We start from the raw sequence: 17,194 nt of genomic DNA, 5'->3' as shown, positions 1-17,194 counted from the left end.
TGCCTATATTAAAAGAATATAGCACAAATACAAGGCCTAGATAAGACAGTGATTACTGATGACAATGACAACATATCTGACTGGTTCCAACATCACTGTGCTAAAGAAATACTTTATTATAGATAAGAATGTTCTACCAAAACAGAAGTTTGATTTTTGTCAGAGTCACATGGCTTCTGTCAAATATAACTGGACCTAAGTCATTTTTATCCTAAAATCCTATGGTATAACACTGTAAATCAACTATACTGTAATTTAAAAAAATAGTCCTAGAGAGTTCCCTGGCAGTCCAGGGGTTAGGACTCAGCACTTTCATTGCCATGCCCCAGGTTCAATTCCCGGTCAGGGAACTAAGATCCCACAAGCTGCGCAGCACAGCCAAAAAAAGTCCAATGGTATTTCTGAATGCCAAGTGTAGTAACAGTACAGAGCAATGGTGATATTAGTTTCTTCTTCCCTAAGTATTCTTCCTAGGCTCTCCTTTTTACTCCTCTCTGCTTCTTGCTCACACTTAGAGAAATTCAAAACCTACCCTTTAGCCCCTCTGTAGTGGGTGGAATGCTGGCCCCAAAAAAGATATGTCCACATCATACTCCCCAGAAGCTGTGAATATTATCTTATTTGAAAAGATCTTTACAGAGGTTATCAAAGATCTTGAGATGAGAAGATCATCCTGAATTTGCTGAGTGGGCTCTAAATCCAAAGAGAAGTATCCTTATAAGATAGACACACAGAGAAGACACAAAGGTGATGGTGATGTGAAGATGTGAGTGATGTGGCCAGAAGCCAAGAAATGCAGCCACCAGAAGCTGGGAGAGGCAAAGAATTATTCTCCCCAAAGGCCCTCTGAGGGAATGCAGCCTGCTGACACCTTGAATTTGGACTTCTGGCCTCCAGAACAGAGGAGGAAAAAAAAAATCACTATTGTTTTAAGCCGCCCAGTTTATGGTAATCTGTTGCAGCAGTCATAGGAAACTAATACACCCTCCAAACCGCATTTTTTTACCCCTTACTTCTGTAGCTAACTCACCAGCTTTCCTAAGCAAAAGAAATCCATAATTATCCTTCAAAAGCAGCCTAACCTCAACCCTCCCCAATCCCCCACAAAAAAAGAGCAATAAAAGAAATTATAAAAAGCATACACAGACAATTCACGATAAGAACACAAAGGATTAATAAATAGCTTTTTAAAAAAATATACCTTAGTAGTAGTCAAAGAAATACAGATTAAAACATAATGATATCCCAAAAAAGGAAAACAATGAGAATTAGTGAGGATGTGGAGAAAGTAGAGCCCTCGTGTGTTGACAGTCTGAATGTAAAATGGTGCAGTCACTGTGGAAAACAGTTTGGCAGTTCTTCAAAAGATTAAACACAGAGTTACCATACGACCCAACAATTCCACTCCTGGGTGTATACTCAAACAGGTGTTCCTACAGAACCTTGAACACAAATGCTCATAGCAGCACTATTCATAATAGCCAAGAAGTGGAAACAACCCAAATGTCCATTAAGTGAATGAATAAACATTCACACATACAATAATAACCATATAATGGAAGGAATGAGGTACTAATTTATGCTACAACATGGATAAACCTTGGAAACATTATGGTAAGTGAAAGAAGCCAGTCACAAAAGGCCATATATTGTATGATTCCATTTATATTAAATATCCAGAATAGGCAAATTCAAAGAAACGGAGAGCAGGTTAGAGGTTGCCGGGGGTTTGGGGGAGGGAGGAATAGGGAGTGACTGTTCAATGAGTACAGGTTTCCTTTTGGGGTGATGAACATGTTATATATATCATAATGGTGATGACTGCACAATATTGTGAAATGTACTAAATGCCACTGAACTATGTTAAATGGTTAAAATGGTAAATTTTGTTATGTGTAATCTACCAACCCCCCCCAAAAAATATATATATATATATATACACATAAATGATGGCAAGCTAGAAGTGAGCATAAATTGGTATAGCACTTCCAAGAAGAAATTCATCATTACACATGAAATGTGCTTAAAGGTTCATCTAATTTGACTTAATAACTGTCTTACTGTTATATATACTAAAGCAACAGACACTCACAGATTTGGATAAAGTATACACGTTGTAAAATTATTTATCATAAAAAAGTATAAACAAACCACCCAAGTGCCAAGTAATCATTAAAATTTTACAATTCACTCATACTTTGGAATCAAATAACAATTAAAATCATGTTTATGAAGAATACTTAATGGCATGAGAAAACTATTCAAGACATATTTAAAAACATGGGAAAATGATCAACATATAACAGTAAATTTAAAAAGCAGGATACAACATTTTTTTCTCTTATGATCTCAATTTTATAACTCTATATTAGTGTACATATATTGTTTTTCACTGCAAGTGTTTCTGAGGTATTTCCTGAGAATCAAAATATTCCTAAGAGATAAAGTTTCTGCAAATCAATGAGAAAAATATAAACAACACAACAGAAATATGAACAAAAGGACTGAACAGGTAATTCATTGAAGGAGTGAAACATGAAATACACAAGTGTACATGAAATATATGAAAAGATACTCAGCCTCACAAATAGTTAAATTTAGATTAAAACACACATTTTCTTCCCAGCAGATTGAAAACATTTAAGAAAAGCAGTTAATATTTCGTTGCAGATATAGAGAAAAAATTGGTAGAATCTTATTGTTGGTGAGAGGCTAAACTTTTGAAGAGGGCGATTAGGCAATATCTATTAAAACTTAAAATATACATTATTCCTTGGACTCACAGAGTCTAGTTTTATCAATTAATCCCATACAATGACTCCCACAAGTGTAAAAATACTTGTACAAGGGTATTTGATAAAATAAAAATTTGAATATATTCACCAGAAAGATCTTTGTACTGATGTGGGATATTTTTTAAGATGTTATTTATAAATATATAGAATGTTATAATTTGAAATAAATCCCCTTTTTACTTCAGCTTGTTTGAATGAGTTTCTATTACTTGTAATTAATTAACTCTTAACTAGGCACAATAAAATTTCAGGAGAATACTTGCTGATATTGAGAAATACTCATGACAGGACATTAAGTGAAAAAAAAAATCAAAACATAAAATGTTTGCATTTCGCCTTATCACAGTATGTAAAAGTATACACACATACACCCACATATAGTAAAAACTGGAAAGAATATTGGTGATGACTATACACATGTAAACATATGTAAAAATACATCAAGCTATATACTTAGGACTTGTGCTTAAGGCAGACTGCAATACGAACTTTTAAGAATTGGAAGGAACTACAAAAAGACATCAAAATGCTACAAGCTTAATTCTGAATAGTCACTCGTGAGTGACTTATTTCTGTACCTTTCTATAATTTCTAAGTTCCCTATAAGAAATGTACTTTATAATTTAAAGTTTTATTTTTAGAGAGAGAAAATCCACTCCTTACATGGTTGACCTTCAAATATGTTTTTTCCAAACCTCAGAGTCTGTAACTTATGTATAGGCCAAAGGTGTTTTTGTACATATTAAATGAGCATTGAACTAATCAATGAATACATGAGAGACCATGTTTTTGTTCAGGGTCACAGCCAGAGCTAAGCCCTCTACAGCAAATTTTGCAAGACATAAACTACAAAGCTAGAGAACAGAATACTCTTTCCCTCTCCTGAACCCCAGCAACACCTCATTATCTGCTCCTCACTTAAGGAACTGATCCTCTTCCACAGCTATTGGTTTATGTATGCCTGACTTGTCAGAAGACTATGAGCTCCACAAGAACAGCAACTCTATCTCACACATGTATGCAAACAATTGTCCCATCACTAAGTTGGTCTTTCAATAACAGAAAGGTATATGGTAGAGGACTTTAGAGACAGGGAAAAAAGGTTCCTAATTCTTGCTATGGGAACTCAAGCATGTTATTTAAATTCCCTGCACTTTAGTTTCCTAATCCGTAAAGCGAGGATAATGTCATTTGGTACCTAGAATTGAAATGTATTCACTAAACAATAAATAGCTATTAATTTAGTTATGAGGGATTGAACAGTTTACTCTAGCCTCATTTCCTTGTCTGTGTTCCCCATTAACTACAGTGTACTTGTGAGTGGGATGGTCAGCAGAGGCTAGTACAAAAGTGGGTAGAACAAAGCTAACTGGTCCTTACGAAGACTGACTCAATGACCCTGGCCTTATTAAATTCATCACACTCATAACCAACTGAGCTAAGCAGCCAACAGAGCTAGACCAGGAGACCAACAATCCTCCACAAAACACTAAACATTCTTCTAGAAGATAAAACTACAGATGCTTAAATACCAACTTTCCACACAATAAAAGTGCAGTGGAAAGAATGTGTTTCACAGAGATGTGAGAAAATGGGGGTAAAAGAAGAATGCTAGCTTAATTACTTAGCAAAGAAAGGGATTAAATACCATTTGAACATACAGAACCTCAGAGCTAAGCAAAACTGGATGGATGTCAGTTTAGCAGGTGATACGTCTAGGTATTCGTTTTATTTTTCCCAATAAGAGATTGTGATCCTAAGTCCATGGGACTGGTTAAATAAACTAAAACTAGATTCATTTAAAAAAAAAAAAAAAAAGGTTCATCTGAACTATTATAAAATTTAGCTTTATACATTAAAAATTACAAAATAATCACAGTGCAATACAAAATGCCTCTCACATCACCATCTTACCTCTAAATCTGACGTTGGCCCTCAGCTTTTTGAGTATGGGTAAACAATCATTGCTACTCTCCTCCTCTACAGACCCCACCTTCTTTATTACTCAGCACTTAGAAAAGTTGTGGAAGTCTGGCTTCTTTAAGTTCTAAAAAGTTAAGTACTATGCCTTATATCAGAAAAATATATATATATGATTACATACAATTCTTTGAAAATCTGAATAAGCAGCCTTTACCTTTTCATAATTAATACAAATCTTTATCAAATACCTACTATGTAAAGCATTTCTTCTAGCAAAGCTCAGAAATTTGTCTACCTGACTCTGGGACAAGAGAAGTTATAACATAGTTCTGTAATTTTTTAATTTGTATAATGACCTACGGTTTTTATAATCAGGAAAAAAAATTTTAATGTAATGGTCATTGTCAAATAAAGACTCCAGGGAAGGGACTTCCCTAGTGGTCCAGTGGTTAAGAATCCATCTTGCAATGCAGGGGACGTCTGTTTGATCCCTGGTCAGGGAACTAAGATCCCACATGCCATGGGGCAACTAAGCCCATGCTCCACAACTAATGAGCTCGCACACCACAACTAATGAACCTGTGTGCCACAACTAGAGAGAAGCCCACACACTGCAACGAAGGGCCCACGCGCTGCAACAAAAGATCCCGCGTGCCACAACTAAGACCTAAGATGCAGCCAAAAAATAAATAAATAAAACTTTTCTAAATTAAAAAAAAAAAGACTATGGGGAAAACTAGAAAAGAGACATTTAACTTACTCAAAATAAAACCTCTGGTTTTCTTCAACAATATAACAATAATTAATACCTATCTTCATGACATTGTTAGAAAGCCATTATTCTAAAACTACAAAAATAAAGAAAAAAAGGACACCAGAGATGACACAACTGAGAAAGGAACCAATTCTTTTGACATTCCTGGAGAGTAATTCTAATGTATTACTGTTTTTAATGAATGTAATTTGTTGTAAATTGGGTTTATCCACTTATAAATCCTAGCTTATGATTATTATTTCTAAATCATTTCCTTCTCTGTCTTCCTGACTTTAAAAATCCTGAAAGTTTCTTTACAATAGCCAGGTCATGGAAGCAACCTAAATGCCCATTGACAGACGAATGGATAAAGAAGATGTAGTACGTATATGCAATGGAATATTACTCAGCCATAAAAAGGAACGAAATTGGGTCACTTGTAGAGACGTGGATGGATCTAGAGACTGTCATACAGAGTGAAGTAAGTCAGAAAGAGAAAAACAAATATCGTATATTAACACATATATGTGGAACCTAGAAAAATGGTACAGATGAACCGGTTTGCAGGGTAGAAATACAGACACAGATGTAGAGAACAAACGTATGGACACCAAGGGGAGAAAGTGGCAGGGGAGGTGGTGGTGGTGGGATGGATTGGGAGATTGGGATTGACATGTATACACTAATATGTATAAAATAGATAAGTAATAAGAACCTGCTGTATAAAAAAATAAATTAAATAAAATACAAAAAATCCTGAAAGTTTCTTAGTTGCTTCCCATTACCTTTCATTATAAAGAATATGGTAAATCAGAAGTCATAGCCAGCACCCAACAATAACCACAAAAAGATGCAACCTGCAGGTTACACTGAAGGATTTCTGAGGTTAGTAGGTACAAACCTCTTTTTCTTCTTTTCAAAGAAAACAGACCTCAGACAAACAGCATAAAACATCCTGAAACAGCCACACAAAAAACAGAACTTCTTAGAAACAAAGCCCCAGTAACTATTTGGTCTAAGAAAAACATTTCCAGAACTGATAAGAATGGGGAGACAGGAAAATATATATATAAAAAATAACAACCAGCCTTAACTACAATTCAAAAAACGAGTGACCTGACTCCTCCCCTGACAGAGTTCCTCTACTGCATTGTGGGTTGGGGACTGATCAAAGAGGCCATGCCACAGCTCTGCCACTCGATGATTAAGCCATTGCTTCAATATACCCAAATTTAAAAGAATAATCTCGGGAATTCCCTGGCAGTCCAGTGGTTAGGACTCTGGGCTTTCATTGTCGAGGGCTCAGGTTCAATCCCTGGTTGGGGAACTAAGATCCCAAAAGCCATATGACGCAGCCAAAAAAAAAAAAAAAAAAAAGAATAATCTCATCACTGGTGAGATAGCAGACAGAAGACCTGGATTCTAACAGTTCTTTCTAACTTTCTGGGTAACAGTGGACAAAAAATTATATTTTCAAATGGGACTGAAAATATTAAAAACTGTTTTAAAACTATTACATCTTATTTTTTTTTAATTTTATTTATTTATTTATTTAATTTTGGCTGTGTTGGGTCTTCGCTTCTGTGTGTGGGCTTTCTCTAGTTGTGGCGAGCAGGGGCCAGTCTTCATCGCGGTGCACGGACCTCTCACTGTCGCGGCCTCTCTTGTTGCGGAGCACAAGCTCCAGACGCGCAGGCTCAATAGTTGTGGCTCAAGGGCTTAGTTGCTCCGCGGCATGTGGGATCTTCCCAGACCAGGGCTCGAACCCGTGTCTGCTGCACTGGCAGGCAGATTCTCAACCACTGTGCCACCAGGGAAGCCCAAAAACTATTAAATCATTTACAAATATTAATCATTACCATCTGTCAAAAGTGGTGGCTGGACTATCTCAGACCTAGCTCTGACAGTTTTTGATTCTGTGACCAATATAAATGAATGCACACTTATATTATGTTTTGCCACCTAGAAGTAGTTTAGAAAACAAGAAATCCCACACTCACAGAGGGATGAAGCTTAATAAGAGGAACCTCCACACATCTTCTCCCTGCTCACAGCCTCTCAGCACTCCATGAAAACATTTTAGATTAACGCAGCTAGTTCAGCCCATTCAGTAGACCACAGATGGCCTAGCAAAATTTTGACCTGAATTGCCCATCACACTAATGAACAAAAGAAACAAACAAGAACTACTAACCTGGCTCTCTTTAACAAGAAACTATGATAGATCCCGTGGATGACCATCAAGCAAATATCCTAAGTATAACATTTGAGAAACTTGATGGTCTAAACCATAGCTGTTCCCATCTAACTTCCTGGAGCCATACCCGACCCCTTGGAAGCACACTTGGAAGAAAACAGCTTGAAAGCTAGCACATGCCCTCGTTTTCCACCACGACAGGACTCTGACACTCACAAACCCAGTCCAGGGTTCTGTATACTCTAAACTAAAATCAGTCATTACAAAACATCTGGAACATAGACATTTGACCAGTAACTGCCTCACTTAATAACTTTTGAGAACTAAACCTAAAAATCTGGCAACGATAGTCTCTGTGTAATCACTGAATTCCACAAGAAGTCACCAGCTTCTAAAGGGCAAGGCTTTCTCTCTTTTACTAGGTCCTATGCCGTATCAGCAGTAACCTAAAACATATCAACATAGGTTCCCTCATGTGTACCTAGGTTCCTAAGAGACCTCTAAGACCACCTGACAGTAATTCAAATCCAGAATTTGGCAACAGGAATTGAGATGCCAACAGGAATTGAGAAGCCAAGCCAAGTACAAGTACACCTTCCTCCAGAGTTAGCAAAAAACAACAAGCTTATAAAAGGATATAGGACTGGAAATGGGTATTGCCGAAGGAGGCCCTAGGCAAAGAAAACTATTTATAATCTAGTACAGAAGGAAGGAAGGGCGGAACAGAGTCTAAGAACTTGGTTTAAGCACGAAACACTGTGACTCGGGATTTCCTCCTAAGAAGAGAGGAGCAGAGCCCCGTTGTTATTAAAGTAAAATCCACTTACCTTCAATGTGATCCTCCCTACCTGAGAGAGTGTGAAGTAGGGTGCTCTTATGTTAAAAATATAGCCTCTCCAACTAAATTTAGCATATAATTTTAAATCACCTTGGGGCTGCTCTGTAATTGTTTTCTGTGTGCTAGTAGTGTCTCCTCTTGACTTCTTATTTGCTCTACCTTATAAAAGGAAACACATGACCTAACTTAGGAAATCTCCCCCTTCTACCCTGAACTCTGGAAGTATCCACAGATGCCTGAGGTAAGCTACCAGGATTTGAGTTTTGCTTCAGCTAGGAGTCTGAGCTTCAGAGCAGGGATGCCTTTATAAAATGATCATGAGAGAATCTGTGCTGAATTGACCAGACTGGTAGAGGAAAATAAAAATTAAGGTTATTTCAAATTGACTCCCTGTTTGAAACTGGCTCATCAAACTTTTTATACCCACTTCATCTCTGAGAAGAGATAACTTTTTTTTTCTTTTAAATAAGATATCCTTCTTAGTCACCAAGAATATGCAAATCAAAATCACACTGAGATAACCACTTTACACCCACTAGGATGCCCATGATCAAAAAGATAATAAGTGTTGGTGAGGATATAGAGTGTGGAACCCTCAAACACTGCTAGTGGAAATGTAAACCAGTGCAGCTGTTTTGGAAAAGAGTCTGCAATTTCTCAAAAGGTTAAACATACAATTGCCACATGACTCAGCTATTCCACTCCTAGGTATATACCTAAGAGATATGAAAACATATGTCCACACAAAAATATGTACACAAATGTTTACAGTAGCATTATTTATAATAACCAAAAAGTATATAAATAACCCAATGTCCATCAACTTACGATAAGTAAAATGTGGTATATTTATACAATATCATTCAGCCATAAAAAGAAATGATATATTGATACATGCTACAACATAGATGAACCTTGAAAACATGCTAGGTGAAAGAAGCCAATCACAAAAGACCATATATTGTGATTCCATTTATATGTAATGTCCAGAATAGACAAACCCATAAAGATCAAAGGTAGATTAGTGGTTCCCAATCAACCTACTGCCCTCAAACTCTCTTCTTTCTCCAACTCATCAGCACCTGTTTTTACGAAATTATAAGTACAATAACAAAAATAACTTTCATTTTAATAAAAGGTCTAGAAGGATCTATATTAAAATGTTAACTACTATGAAGAGATTAAGTTTTTCTTATTATCATGGATGTGAAGAATAATGATGTGAACTAGTACTGATTTGGTGATAAGAAAATAAAAGTTTTTTCACCCAAGGAGGAAAAAAAAAAGTAGATTAGTGGTGGCTTAAAGCTGGGATGTTAGGGAGTTGGAAGGATATGGGAAGTAACTGCTAAACGGTATAGGTTTTGGGGGGAGAGTGATGAAAATATTCTAAAATTGACTTTAGTCATGATTTCGCAACTCTGTGAATATACTAAAAAACACTGAATTGTGTACTTTAAATAGAATTAAATCTCAATAAAGATTTTTTATATATTAGAGAGAGAAAGATAAGACACATATATAAGTGATAAAGCAACTGGAGCAAAATGTTAACAGTGAATCTGGAAAAAGGATGTACTGAAGTTCTTTGTACCATTCATGTCAATGTTTGGTGTGAAATTACATTAAAAGAAAAAGCTAGGCTTCCCTGGTGGCGCAGTGGTTGGGAATCCGCCTGTCAACGCAGGGGACACAGGTTCAAACCCTGGTCTGGGAAGATCCCACATGCCACGGAGCAAATAGGCCCGTGAGCCACAACTACTGAGCCAGTGCACCACAACTACTGAAGCCCACGCACCTAGAGCCCGTGCTCCTCAACAAGAGAAGCCACCGCAATGAGAAGCCCGCGCACCGCAACGAAGAGTAACCCCCACTCACTGCAACAAGAGAAGAGCCCGCGCGCAGCAACAAAGACCCAAAGCAGCCAAAAATAAATAAAACTATTTTTTTTAAATATATTAAAAAAGAAAAAGCTAAAAAAATTAAGATCTCGGGCTTCCCTGGTGCCGCAGTGGTTGAGAGTCCACCTGCCGATGCAGGGGACACGGGTTCGTGCCCCGGTCCGGGAAGATCCCAAATGGCGCAGAGCAGCTGGGCCCATGAGCCATGGCCACTGAGCCTGCACGTCCGGAGTCTGTGCTCCGCAACGGGAGAGGCCACAACAGTGAGAGGCCCGCATACCGCAAAAAAAAAAAAATTAAGATCTCTCTCTTGATAATCATGCACAGTATTCTTGCTTAACATGAAACGGAAACCTGCACTAGACAAAACTGCCATGTCTGTTCCCACCCCTGCCAGACAAGTATTTTACTTGTCTCCCCCACACTCATCAAACTACTGCAAAGCATGCAAAGCAGCACTCCAGTAGCAGAAAAGAAGGATAAAACGTGGCAAGGGAGACAAATATTCTCCAACTTTCTCAGAGCCTCAGTTTCCTCATCTGTAAAGTCAGAAGGTTATATAGTCTCTAAGAGAGCTTCCATGTTTGACATTCCATGATTCTGTTGTTCTAATTTCATTGCCCAATATAGTTAAGGAGAAGTATGATCTGACCAGTCCTCTGGCTTTCCTGGACAGGGAGCATTTTTTCTCTCTTCTAATGGTGACATTAAGAGATGATTTCAGGGTATGTCAATGTTCTAAGCAGGTTCATACAGGACACTGGCCAGTTTCCCAACTATCTATGTTCCTAAGCCCTCTCTTCAATTCTTGGTAAGACCCACCACTCAGAGCCTGGGAAACTGCAGTAGTGGATGCATAAACCTAGGATACTTATATCTCAATGCTGGGTGCAGGTCAGTGCAGAGGAACGTAAAGATTCCATAGTAAGAAATAGGTTACTAGCATTCTGGAAACTTAACTCTCAGGCAGAGATAGGGAACGTAAACTCAGGAGTCCCACGTCATGGTAAACCTTCTCCTGCAGTTACCTGGTGGTGACCATAAGAAGAAAAATGGAAAATGAATATGCCCAAAACACCCATCCATCAAAGAGGCAGAAAGAGGGACTGGACTCTACTACCATCTGCCCCACTTAGAATGGGCCAACAATAATGAAAAACCAAAATCAAAAATGTTTCTTCCAGATTTGCTTATCTCCTTGACAAACTCAAAAAGCTAACAAGCAGATACCATTTCTCAAAGTTGGCTAGACTTCTGCTTCACCAATAGATTACCTTTCTCTCCTTCAACCCAAAGTACTCCCTCAACTAACCAGAAGAGAAAACAAAATTAATTTTCATATCTTCCTCTGTTCCTTGCACAACAAATAACTACATGACTTGCCTAAATGCTTAAGTCTAGAGGAAAGGGGAGAGGTGACATGGAGAGACTCCTATAAATTCAATGATCAGAGTCTATATTCAACACAGCAAGCTCTATGTTTATTGCTGCAAACAGAAAAAAATGAATCTTAAACTTTCTCCATAAAGCCAGAAGGAACACTGAGCATCTCTGATCTGCTTGTTCTGGATTCACTCCTAGAGTATAGAAGCTATCTGATGTATATAACTTAATTTGCTTGGAGAGAACATAGACTCCTTGGTACCTCCCTAGAGAACCTGGGTGCAATTCACAATTTCCTGTAGTTTCATTTACTATGACATCATCAGTTTAGGAGCTATAAGGCAGAGAGAAAATGCACCCTGGAGAGTCTCAAGACTGACCCGCAAAGAGCTATTTGTATTCTGTTTTGTTTTCCTCAAAGATTCCCTCTGGGTAGTCCAGATTCCCCTATCAACCCACCAGAAATGAAATGAAGGAAAAGAAGAAATCCTTCAATCAGTGCTTATTCTAACAAAGGCCACCTATTGAATAAATAGTCTTGGCATTCCACTACTGCAACCACACTTAAAAAGATAGAAAAATACCCTTCCTTACACATTTTATACAGCTCATCCCCCCCCTTCTTTATTCTCTCAATAAGCTTTCACAGGTATACAATTTGAGCTTGCTGAAAAGCCACATAATTAACAGATATTCACTAAAAGAGAATTAACCTTTTGAGAATCTACTTGATGAGACACTTTTTATTTACATTCTCTTTTTCATAGATGAGGACCCCAGCAGAGTTATCTAACTTGGCCCCCAGTCACAGAATTAGTCAACAGCAGAGCAAGAATGTTTAACCCCAAAACCCATGCTCTCACTGACAAATCACTTCCCGGCTCCACTCCTAAGCTTTATCATTTGCAAAACATTCTCTTTATTTTTGAAAATCGAATGTCTATAAAATTTAATAGACACTTAAAAGCACAACATAAAAATCACACTGGTTTATTCCACCAGTTTAAAGTTTCTTTTACTGGGGAGAACTGTATCATTTTTAGTCTTTCTCAACATGTTAGTGTTTTCTAAAGACCCAGCCAAGCAATGAGATGCAGTTTAGTGTCACGAGAGGAGCACTGGATCAAAGTCAAGCAATTAACTAGCAGGACATAGGCCCTACTGTCCTTCCTGGGCCTCATTTTCCTCTCTGAGGTCCCTTCTAGTTCCAGTACCATGAACTGAATTCCAACAACTATTGACACATCGCAAAGTCACAAATTTAACAAATAGGAAACACAGATGAAAAATTAACATCAGTATTATAAAAATTTGAAGACCTAAAAAAGTGAAAAACTACTCCAACAAGAGGCCTAGTATTAACTGTATTACTGATTCATGATTTTTTCTCCACCTGCTCTGCTATTGATTTGAGGAAATAGTGTATTTGCTCTGACCTTGCTAAAGGTCATCAATTTATCACTTTTTTAGAAGTCCATTTTGACAAATAGGACAATCTAAAAGAAATGGATAAATTTCTAGAAACGTACAACCTACCAGACGGAATCATGAGAAAATAGAAAATCTGAACAAACCAATAATAAGTAAGGAAATTGAATCAGTAATCAAAAACCTCCCAACAAAGAAAAACCAAGGACCAGATGGTATCCCTAGTGAATTCTACCAAACATTTAAAGAAGAATTAACATCAATCTTTGTCAAACTCTTCCAAAAAACTGAAGAGGTCAGAACACTTCCAAACTCATTTTACGAGGCCACTCTGATACCAAAGCCAGGTAAGGACACTACAAGGAAAAAAAACTATAGGCCAGTATCCCTGATGAATATAGGTGTAAAAATTCTCAGTAAAATATTAACAAACCAAATTCGATAACACATTAAAAGGATCATACACCATGACCAAGTGGGATTTATCCCTGGGATTTAAGAAAGGTTCAACATATGCAAATCAATAAATGTGATACAACACACTTAAAAAAAAAAAGTCCATTTCGAAGTATGCACCTTTTTTTTTTTTCATAAGAAACACTGAAATTTTTCTGATGGGGGGAAAAAAACCACACAAAACCTGTCCTGTCACCTCCGAAGCAAAGTAAAATTAGTCAACAGGATAATCACCTTCAGGAGAGAAACTTTACAGTAAACACATCATGACAGAACAGCAAAAAGGAGTATCTCTCATCAAATCAGGATGACACAACAAACCGCCACCCACATGAAACGTGCAAACTGGACACTCCAGACAAAAACTTTTCCAAACCTTGAGATTCAAAGGCTCCAATGACGGTGCAGTGGAGTTCGCGGGGATCTTACAACTCTGACACCGGTGCAGTGGAATTCATGGGATTTTACAATTCTGACACTCTTGGGCAATTAGTGCCAAATCTGATCTGGGCCCTATCTTCACTTCTCCACCACTTCCCTTTGAAAGATGACTTGAGAAGCATCACTACGCAACCCAGGCTCTCCAACTAGGCTGCTGCCCTTTTATTCACAAATGACGCTGGCCTCATAAAAGACATAAATTATTTTCAATAAAATATGGCACGGCCCCGGAGTACAAGCCCTTTCTAGATGTAAGGGAGTTCTCACCCTCCTTGGTGTGGCCCAAGTTCACTTTATTACTTCACGTCCCATCAACCCAGGGGGCCCAGCCCAGCGCTGGGTTAGAACGGTTTTGAGGAACTGCAATCACAGGCTTCTTGGGAAGAGGCCAGATAAACTCACCAAGTTTTTGTTTTTTGTTGTTTTTTTTTTTAAGTCTGGGTGGAACTTACTTTCACCAGGACGTGGGATATCTTCTTCCCTCCCTAATGGGTGTTCGAGGACAAGCTTCCCTTTATTTTATACTAAGTCACTCAACCTTCACCAGACTGTGAAGACAACCCTTCTCTCCTCCTCATCCGGGAGGACCTGGCCACAGCTCAGCGGGGAGCAGGGGTCGTTCGGAACCCTCAAGGCTCAGAGCCCCTCGTCCGTTTCCCCTCCTCCAGAGTGACGCCCCCTACCCCGCGCCCGCCCTGGGTCCTTCCGACCGACCCTCGCCCTGCTCCCGGGACAAAGCGGAGGTGGGGTGGTTTCCTCAGGGGTCCCCGGCGGCCGCGGGGAAGAAGCCCCGGGCTCAGCGAGCACTCACCCGACAGCTCGTCCGGCTCCAGCCCGGTCTCAGTGTCCAGCCCGCAGATGACAAAGTAGTCGGCGAAGCGACTGGGCGCCGAGCCCCCTCCACCGCCGCCGCCGCCGCTCATGGCGCCGGGGCCGAGCCGGGCCGGGCCGTGCGGAGCGCGGAGCCCCCGCACCGGGCGCCCGCCCGCCCTCAGGCCGCCCCTCCCGCCGGCGCCGACGCTACCGCGGCTCCGGCCGCCGCCCCCGGCCTTGGCCCGGTCCCCGCGGCCGCCGCGGCTGCCGTGACGGGGCAGGGGGGCACCGGGCCGCCCCGCGCCGCATCCTGGACGCCTTCCCCTCCGCGCCGCCGCCGCCGCCAGCCGAGAGCGCCGCGGACGGAGGTAGCCTGGAAAAGGGCGTAAAGCGCTGAGGAGAACCCCCACCGCGGCCCCCTCCCGCCGCGCCTGCGCAGGCGCCTTCGGGGAGGGGGCGGGCGCCTCGCGGAAAAGATGACGTGATGCTCTTCGGGCAGGCTGGCCGCAGCTTCCCAGGCAGTCTCCGCAGCGCGGCGGGCAACTACTGGGCCGCCCGCAACCTCCACCCCCTCGGGGCTGCGACTCCTTTAGGGAAGGCAGAGGAGGTGCGGGATGGATGGACGCATCCCGCAGAGCCGGGACCCTGGCCTACGCTCCGCCTCCCACTAGAGGTCCGGCGATCTCCTGTTTAGACCGGCCCTGTCACAGCAATAGGGTCGCAGGATTGAGCTCGGAAGCTCACCTCATCCTAACTCCAGGAAGCCCACCGGCCTAGATCCCAGATAGCGCCTTCTCCCTGACCCCGCTCCCTAACGTCCACGCCCAGCCCTTTCCCGAGTAGAGCTGAGGATTCCCCCTCTTTTGGCCGAGGTGGATCTGCCCGCCCTATATTTACCCTTGGCTTACAAATGGGGAAACTAAGGCTCAGAAAGAAGCAAGGGCTTTCCCCAAGGTTACATAGAGTCTAAGAGACAAAGCCTGGACCAGAATCTTGGGCTCGTGGTTAGTCCCCGCTCCCTCCCCCCCAGTCCAGCCAGGCCTTTTCCCATGCACCAGGCTGTCCCTTTTTCTCTCCTAGAGCCTCCAGAGACCCATGCCACTTGGGAGCTCCCCTTCTGCTTCTGAGAATTCTCAGTTCCATCCCTGAGTCGGTCCTCCTGAGAGAAGTGGGGGATGAGGAGGAGAAAAACTTGCCTCCTGTTACTTGTGTTGGGACCCCGCGATTTGGTTTCCTACAGAAGCTAAGCAGGAAACTGGAGATCAGAAAACAAGAAGATAATATGTAGAGTGGTTACTAAAATGGGCTCTAGAAACAATGCTTAGATTTGAATCTGGACTTTATCATTTACTGTGTGACCTTGGGCAATCTCCAGGAGCCAGCAGTCATGTTTTCTGTGAAGATTACATGAGATAAATACGCATACAGTTTAAGTAGTCAGAATAGTGCCTGGAAGTAGAAGGCACTCAATAAATATTAGAGATTATATTATTATTCCAGCAAGAGGTGTGCCTAGGGTTTGCTCTAGCAGGCTGCTGCTAAAGGCCCTAGAAGGCAGCTGGCTTCCCCAAGGGCTGACCCTGGGCTATCTCCTGCGTTTTCTCCTGGGTACCTCTCTTAAGTATTGGTTGGGGGGGAGGTGGCTTGGAGGTCACAGCCAATGTCACTTGGAACCATAGTACCTGCTCCTCTTTGTATGTAACCTGCCTGAACTAGTAAGAGAAAAGTGTAGAAAAGGTAGCTTCACAAAGTGCATTTAGGGTGATGCTTCACCCTATCTTGCATGCTGGGGTTGCAGAGACAGTAGAGGAGGTTTAGAGAGCTAAATGGTTACAAAGCACAGAAGAGGGGCATCTTTCCAGGTTGGGGGATGGTCAGGGAAGGCTTCCAGAAGGAGATATAATCCGACCTGAGTTCCAAAGGATCAAAAAGAATTTCTCAAGTAAAAGGGGGAGGAAAGGATGTTTCAGGCAGCGTGTGCAACAACAGGGAGTGACAGATTAAAATGGTTACATACAGGCAACAACAAGTAATTCACTTCTCTGGGAGACAGAGAATTAAAAGGAGATAAAACCAGGGAGAGAGGAGGGCAACAGAGCAGGAAAGGCTTCCAATGCCAGGCTAAAGAATTTACCCTGTAAATTTACCCTGTGTTAGAGGAATGGTAAACTGCAGGAATTAAAGCTGAGGAGGGACTTCCCTGGTGACACAGTGGTTAAGAATCCGCCTGCCAATGCAGGCTACACGGGTTCAAGCCCTGGTCCA

General features: G+C 40.9%; 1 protein-coding gene across 5 annotated transcripts in view; it reads right to left on the bottom strand.

Annotated features, from left to right (window-relative positions):
• DENND5A (DENN domain containing 5A) overlaps nt 1-15,092 on the bottom strand; it is a 106,322-nt gene extending 91,230 nt beyond the window's left edge. For 2 of the 5 annotated variants that reach the window (XM_067749948.1, XM_067749952.1), the window contains exon 1: nt 14,928-15,086. In XM_067749948.1, the coding sequence (XP_067606049.1) occupies nt 14,928-15,039 (112 nt within the window). In that variant the 5' untranslated portion in view covers nt 15,040-15,086. Of the gene's footprint in view, nt 1-14,927 lie in introns of all 5 variants that reach the window. The other 3 variants (XM_067749951.1, XM_067749953.1, XM_067749949.1) reach the window with 3 other exon arrangements.
• Between the last annotated feature and the right edge of the window lie 2,102 nt (nt 15,093-17,194).

The sequence above is a fragment of the Pseudorca crassidens genome, chromosome 9 (genome assembly GCF_039906515.1).
Source record: "Pseudorca crassidens isolate mPseCra1 chromosome 9, mPseCra1.hap1, whole genome shotgun sequence".
NCBI lineage: Eukaryota > Metazoa > Chordata > Mammalia > Artiodactyla > Delphinidae > Pseudorca > Pseudorca crassidens.
Note: the sequence above shows the minus strand (reverse complement) of the source record. Positions and strands in the feature narration are given on the sequence as shown.